This window comes from Pinus tabuliformis, chromosome 6, assembly GCF_031772625.1.
Source record: "Pinus tabuliformis cultivar Carrire ecotype Pingquan chromosome 6, CPIR1, whole genome shotgun sequence".
Lineage (NCBI taxonomy): Eukaryota > Viridiplantae > Streptophyta > Pinopsida > Pinales > Pinaceae > Pinus > Pinus tabuliformis.
The window spans coordinates 945106091-945114123 of NC_142292.1; the positions used below are offsets into that span (position 1 = coordinate 945106091).

The window sequence follows — 8033 nt, forward strand, 5'->3', positions numbered from 1 at the left end:
AGTGGCCGAACACATGAATCCTATAATGCAATCTCTTTATTACTCAGTCCAATCTGCTAACTTGAAAAAATGGTACAAATAACCCCCAGGTTTCAGATCAATACAACTATAGTAATGTCAAGAAATCCACAATCTATACTTCGAATTATGAAGTATCTATACAAAAATAGTTACAAAATATCCCAAACTGTCTTGGGAATTAATCTAGGAAAAAGAAATATCTTCATGCAAGAATATAGAGATAGATATTCAACTGCTGCAATCTATACCTGTTTATTAGGCTTTACTGTCAGATCTTTTGCTACCTTCTCTCACTTGCTATTTGTTTTCCTCGCTGGCTATCTTTTTACTTTGGCTTTTCACTGATACTCTTTCATCTAGCTGATCTGTTGCTTTTATTTTACTACTCTGTTTTCACTTTTACTTTGCATTTTTACAGTAAGTCATTTAATTTCTCCCAAGTCTCTGCATCTGGTAATTTAATATTTAACATTTTTCTGTAGATTTCATTTGCTTCTATATACTTGGAAAAGGTGGGCTTATTTACAAAAATGTGTTTTACCTCATGCTGGAGGTAAAATAGGTTCTCAAAAGTTTGGTATAGAACATTTCTTGTAGGCATCGCTTTCATAGATGAATTATTTTCCTGATCTCTTGCCACTTCTATGATTTTCCTGTTGTAGTCTTCTTGTGGCATCAATATGTCATTTATCACCAAGGGATTTGGCAGACCTTTCTGCGTTAAAGCATCAAACTTAACCATGAACCTACCTATAGCCAGCTCCATGGTTTGGCATTTGCCCTCAAGGTTCATCATTAAGTTCCTCTTGTTGAGCACTTTCTTCACCTCTAGTATGGTGCCAATCTTGTCAGCTATGTCCAGCTCCTGCAATTTATATTTGTTCTTAGAGTTAAGGAATTGGATTATTCTAGTAGCTTCTTCTGGCATGTCTCCAAGCTCGCCCTTAACTCTCTAAATTGCTTCAGTAGCCTCTTTGACTAATCATTTTGTTCGAAGATGACTTGTATAGAGGGCCAAATATCATTGACAGAGTCAATGATATTGGCCCATAGTTGTTCTTTAGCCTGGGCAAGTGGCTCCTTCAATGTTAACTCTTTCTCCAAATTCTTTATCCTCTCAGTCAACCTGGTTGACTTCTAAACTTCATTCTTGTGCATAATTTGTGCCAATTTCCTCTCATCCTCTAGACTTGTTATTTGTTCTTTGAGTCTATTTATCTCATAGGTATAAATGGACATGTCCTCCATTGCTTTGACCAATTTGCTTGCCTCATCACTTGGCTGAGCTGCTGCTATTGTTGAACCTGTTGCTGATATAGATGTTGTTGCAGCTGGAAGTGCTGTAGCCAGTGGAGTTGTGGGGGCCAATGAAGATGCCAAGGTTGATGGAATTGTTGTAGTCACTGTGGGAATGGCAGTGGTAGTTGCTGTTTCAAGGCTGGTCTGTTTCAGCTGTATTAAGTTGTCCAACTCTTTCTCGATTTCTTTCAATTGATCATTTAATTAGAGAATGAGATCCATCCTATCATCTTGCTGAGTTTGGCATTCAAGGACCTCCTTGGTCTGTGGATGCTCTGAATGAGGCATCGTCAATTTTTTCTTTAAAGCAACAATATCCTCATTTTTCTTCTTTATCAATTTCTCTACAGCCTTGACATCATTGGGATTATATCCAAGCTCAATCACCAAGTCTTCCAGTGACTTGATTCTGTTATCCTTGGCTTGTGAGGATGCCTTTTCCAGCTTAACTGTGCTGTAATATTATCCAGTAAGCTTTGGAGTTTATGCACAGTCATTTCTTTATTTTACATTGTGGAGTAAATCATCTCACTTGCGTGCTTATGGAATTCGATTTGGTCAATAGGGTGAACATCCCTAGTCAAAACTTCAAAATCTATTTTCTTGTAGTCTACTGATGATTTGGGCTGTTGGACTGTAGGTTGCAAGAATGTCATTTGAATCTTTCCAGTTTTAATGTCAAAGGCTGACATTAGCCTGTTCTGATTTGCAGGTGTTTGCTTGAAGTACTGGGCATAAGTCTCAGGCTTGCTGGATGAAGAGACTTCAATGCTGAGCTATTTCTTAATAAGTTGAGTGTTTGAGGTAGAAGGCTGTTGAGTTTCAACTAAGGCTGCTGGACCTTTGCTCTTTCCCACCATTGCGTCAGTGTCAGTGATTTCCACTGTCCCAATGGTGTCTTCTTGCTTAGTTACATGATTAAGCTTGGGCCTTTTCTTGTAACTCATCTCAAATCTTTCATCTGTAGCGTCCATTGCTGAGCTAGAACCTTCTTCCCTGGTTCTTTTCACATTTCTATCTTCATTGGCTGGAGTCTGCAAAATGGGAGTAATAGTCATGTGTTCTTGTAGGGATGGAACCTGCAGAAAGGAACTAGTATCAATATGCTTTTCCACATCAATTAATATACTCTCAACATCTATTAAAGTGTTCTCCAACCATTCTGACTGGTTGGCATATCTCTCAATGTCTGGCCTGGGATCATGTATGAAAGGACTCAATTTGAATTTGAGCCTTAGTTTATTTATGACTCCATTAGGGTCATACTGCCACATAAAACTACTCTTGAAGTTCATCTCCTATAAGAGTTTCTCTGCCTCTTGTCTAGCTTCCCTATTATTACAAATAAAAGGGCCCAATTGGTTTTTTATCTTAAATTGAGTCTTCTTCTTGGCTGACAGGAAATTAACCTCATCAAAGTTTATGATTTGCCTAAAATACTCTAATGCAAATATCCTCATGGGGAGGTATTTGGGCAACTTGTAGGGAGTGGGTTGGCATCCATATATTCTGATTTCTATGTGGTCCTGGTATAGATACCAATCTCCCACTCTACTGTTCTTAGTCAACTATAACACTCTCTTAATCTCCTCACTTATCTCGGGTTGATAGCTACTGGTCAACATGTTTATAACTAGATGGAAAAATGAATCAATAAACTCTTTATAAGAAGATACAATAGAATATCTTTGGATCCATGGTGTCCAAAAGATGACAGATCTTGGACTTCCCTTGGTGTCTAACTTTTGGAAGCTGAATGGAAACTTGTCTGACTAAAAGTATAAGAACATATGAAATAATATTGATGAGTGCTTGAAGACTCTCTCATTTGGTAATCTGATGAACTGTTCACGGATTCTGTCTGCTATGAATTGAGCAAAGTTGTAAATTGTAGCAGGAGGCTTGCCTAGGCAAAATATAGAAAGGAAAGCAAGGACAACCTCATCCACATGTTCATCTGTAGTGTACCCTAGAATGCAAGACAACATGGTAATAATTTGTCTGCCTCTCTTAGAGAAAATGGTGGCAGCATATGCAAGACTATCTGTTGGAGTGTGAGACTCTTTAATGATGAAAGTTTGAATGATATGAGCTTTCTTGGGAGGGTCTAGCTTGGTGTAGAGTTCAAGTAAGTCTTCAATGGAAAGTGGGGTCTCATTTGGGCCTGGCTGGATCTGCAGCATTTGATTTATTGATTCTTCTGTAATAGTGAATAAAACCTGTTAGTCAGTAGTGACTATGGCTCTTTGACTAGGGATATAACAAGCTTGGTAGAAGTGGATGATTTCTAGGAATAGGTGTACCGGTGGGAATAAGTACTTGGGAAAATTGGACTCCCATAGGTGAATGTCATCATTCTGGTTCAAAAACTTGTCTTTACTCCAGTAGTGGAGTTTCAGTAGGTGGGCAGGGGAAGAAATATACTTAATTTGAAATTCTTTGTCGGCTAATGGAAGGTGGTCAATATCTAGGTGAGGGGTTTGCATAGGTATTACATCCAAAGAGGTTTGGGAAGCCATAATTTGGTATTTGAATTGAATTACACTTTATGTGGTTTCAGGGGTAAGGTTTAGAAGCTCTAGAATAATGGGGAGGGTAATAATAGCCTGTAAAAAGGGGTTTGGGTGCACAATAGGTTTTTCTTTAGTTTTAACAAGGTTTCTTAATTAATTTAACTAATTAACCTTTTAATTACTATGTATAACTTAAATTTACAGGGCTGTTCTAGTTCTATTAAGAATACTCAGAAATTTGACGGTTTGGTGCAGACGGGGTTTTGTGGTAGCTACAGAGGTTACTGAGGCTTCAACTGGTTATTCGTTGCTTCAATTTGGTGTCTACAGCATCTTCGGGTTGCAAAGAGTGGTTAAATTGGTTGTGCAGAGGTTCAAGGTGTCTCCTAGCTTCGTGATTTGCTATCATCTGTTTACTAGCATGTTCCCTTTTCTTGGATCTTTCACCTTTGACCACCTTTGCAGCTGCCTCAAGTAGCCTGTACAAGTCCATAAGTGCGCATACAAGGGTTGCCCTACCTAGCCTTAGAAGAGCATGCACATCATCAAAAAGGCAAATCCCAAATCTCAATCCACCAGCATGTTTGAAGCTTGCGGAACATGATGTCTCTAAACACTTTGACAAAGCTTCACTAACAGTCTCTGGCAAAGCTACCTGACTTAATACTGCAGACAAACTTAAACAAACCATTGCTGCATCCAGGGGATCACTTTTCCAGTCTCCATTAAAGAACCGAAGAGTAAAGCAGTAACTGTATATCACGTCAACCATATGAACAGCCAGTAAGGGTGATGGATCCGATTTAGTCAATTGCCCTACTGAAGATAAGGGATTCTCCGGACCAGCTGGTATATCACTCAGGTCATTCTCACCCAAATTTGCAACTCCTGGACTAAGAACCCTTGACATTCGATCATTTGATATGTCCAGTGACTGAATAAGTTGACATCCTTGACTGGAAAGTGAGATTGTATGTGCAGAAGGCTTCAACCACCATGGTTCCCAAGGTCTTACCATGTGACTTATTTTACCTGATGCTACAGCCCGCAAGAAATATTTTCTTTCATTGGCTGATAAGTCATCCAATGACATATCATCTCCTGAAGACAACACATAAGCATTCTGACCAATTAGACATGCAATTCAATGTACAGACAAGATTGATTTATAAGCTGCAACATCTCTGGTGTAGTACCGCTAGTATGATTTCCAAACTAGGACAAAAGCACCCTCATTTATATGGTACAAAAACATTAATAAACATGCCCATGTCTTAAATGTGCCCTCCCGGTAGAAGTGAATGCTAGGGTAGAATGGCTTGTAATAATGTGTGTCACATCAATTATCTATGGTGTTTGTAGTTACATATGGACCATCTGGATGTCATCAAGGATCCGTGTCCTATAATGGTCACGCACATTGTGCTATTTCTGTTTACTGTAGGGTGTAACTTTCCATGAAGTCACCACAACCTCTCCCGAAATTACACTCCATTTTTCAAATATGTTTCTATAGCTATTTACCTGCTATTTGGAAAAAAATAAACTTCTTGACGGAAAAAACATGAGATTTGGAATAATTTAAGAACACCAATGCCTGAAAAAATCAGTCGCAAATGCCATGTATAAGATGAATGAAATATGTTGAAAGCTATGAAGATAAATGTCTTGTATTTAAGCAAAACTAATAATAATCTATTCCGTACAAAGACACTGTTGCTGCTTTCCCCAAAATAGAACTGAATCTCTAAGTTGATACCTTTCAAATAATTCATTTGTGCTAATCACTGAAGATACAGAGAAAGCAAATGCTGGTAATGGATTATAATAAATACTAGTAATTAATATGTCAAATAACTGGCGTGTATGCTGACTTTACCGTATAAAGAGTCCAGGAATGCTTTATAAACTTCTCCATTCAGCAAGTTTACTCGCCAGAAAAATTGTTCTGAGAACCAACAACTAAGCAAAGTATCTTTCATTAATCACAAGCTAAAAGTCCCATTTTCCCATCAGTTGTCTAAACATATGCATTAAAATTTAAGAACACAACTAAAATGATCAAAAATATAAATTTATCCCCACAACCTGAGAAATTCCAAATTATGAGCTCATAAATCAGACACTAAAATAAGGAGAAAACACAAATAATGAGCTTTCCTTGATTAGATACAAATGACTATAAATCAATATTCATGTACAGAAACTTCTGTTTCTAGCACAACTCTTACAAAACCTCTTCAATCACAACCTTGGGCTTTTGGTTTTCCTGTCTATTAACATTCAAAGTATTCACTGCAATATTTCCAGAATCTCTTGCAGGAAGAGTATTCTTTTCAACTTCTACAAGAGCAGCCAGGGAAGTCCAAACTTCTTTCGGTTGTTCATTAGTCCAACACATCAGGAAGTAGACTTTCTTTAAAGCAAATTGAAGACTCTTCCGACCATCATTTCTTATTTCTTCTCTCCTAGCTTCGTGATTTGCTATCATCTGTTTACTAGCATGTTCCCTTTTCTTGGATCTTTCACCTTTGACCACCTTTGCAGCTGCCTCAAGTAGCCTGTACAAGTCCATAAGTGCGCATACAAGGGTTGCCCTACCTAGCCTTAGAAGAGCATGCACATCATCAAAAAGGCAAATCCCAAATCTCAATCCACCAGCATGTTTGAAGCTTGCGGAACATGATGTCTCTAAACACTTTGACAAAGCTTCACTAACAGTCTCTGGCAAAGCTACCTGACTTAATACTGCAGACAAACTTAAACAAACCATTGCTGCATCCAGGGGATCACTTTTCCAGTCTCCATTAAAGAACCGAAGAGTAAAGCAGTAACTGTATATCACGTCAACCATATGAACAGCCAGTAAGGGTGATGGATCCGATTTAGTCAATTGCCCTACTGAAGATAAGGGATTCTCCGGACCAGCTGGTATATCACTCAGGTCATTCTCACCCAAATTTGCAACTCCTGGACTAAGAACCCTTGACATTCGATCATTTGATATGTCCAGTGACTGAATAAGTTGACATCCTTGACTGGAAAGTGAGATTGTATGTGCAGAAGGCTTCAACCACCATGGTTCCCAAGGTCTTACCATGTGACTTATTTTACCTGATGCTACAGCCCGCAAGAAATATTTTCTTTCATTGGCTGATAAGTCATCCAATGACATATCATCTCCTGAAGACAACACATAAGCATTCTGACCAATTAGACATGCAATTCAATGTACAGACAAGATTGATTTATAAGCTGCAACATCTCTGGTGTAGTACCGCTAGTATGATTTCCAAACTAGGACAAAAGCACCCTCATTTATATGGTACAAAAACATTAATAAACATGCCCATGTCTTAAATGTGCCCTCCCGGTAGAAGTGAATGCTAGGGTAGAATGGCTTGTAATAATGTGTGTCACATCAATTATCTATGGTGTTTGTAGTTACATATGGACCATCTGGATGTCATCAAGGATCCGTGTCCTATAATGGTCACGCACATTGTGCTATTTCTGTTTACTGTAGGGTGTAACTTTCCATGAAGTCACCACAACCTCTCCCGAAATTACACTCCATTTTTCAAATATGTTTCTATAGCTATTTACCTGCTATTTGGAAAAAAATAAACTTCTTGACGGAAAAAACATGAGATTTGGAATAATTTAAGAACACCAATGCCTGAAAAAATCAGTCGCAAATGCCATGTATAAGATGAATGAAATATGTTGAAAGCTATGAAGATAAATGTCTTGTATTTAAGCAAAACTAATAATAATCTATTCCGTACAAAGACACTGTTGCTGCTTTCCCCAAAATAGAACTGAATCTCTAAGTTGATACCTTTCAAATAATTCATTTGTGCTAATCACTGAAGATACAGAGAAAGCAAATGCTGGTAATGGATTATAATAAATACTAGTAATTAATATGTCAAATAACTGGCGTGTATGCTGACTTTACCGTATAAAGAGTCCAGGAATGCTTTATAAACTTCTCCATTCAGCAAGTTTACTAGCCAGAAAAATTGTTCTGAGAACCAACAACTAAGCAAAGTATCTTTCATTAATCACAAGCTAAAAGTCCCATTTTCCCATCAGTTGTCTAAACATATGCATTAAAATTTAAGAACACAACTAAAATGATCAAAAATATAAATTTATCCCCACAACCTGAGAAATTCCAAATTATGAGCTCATAAA

The 8033-nt window shown here is 37.8% G+C and overlaps 2 protein-coding genes across 2 annotated transcripts; both read right to left on the reverse strand.

Annotated features, from left to right (window-relative positions):
* Nucleotides 1-4125: 4125 nt before the first annotated feature.
* On the reverse strand, nt 4126-4926 carry LOC149262056 (uncharacterized). The gene has a single exon (XM_089374122.1). It carries the CDS (start codon nt 4924-4926, stop codon nt 4126-4128), a length of 801 nt encoding a protein of 266 aa, XP_089230248.1.
* Nucleotides 4927-6060: 1134 nt separating this feature from the next.
* On the reverse strand, nt 6061-7008 carry LOC149262057 (uncharacterized). Its single transcript, XM_089383189.1, has one exon. The coding sequence runs from the start codon at nt 7006-7008 to the stop codon at nt 6061-6063; it is 948 nt and encodes a 315-aa protein (XP_089239315.1).
* Between the last annotated feature and the right edge of the window lie 1025 nt (nt 7009-8033).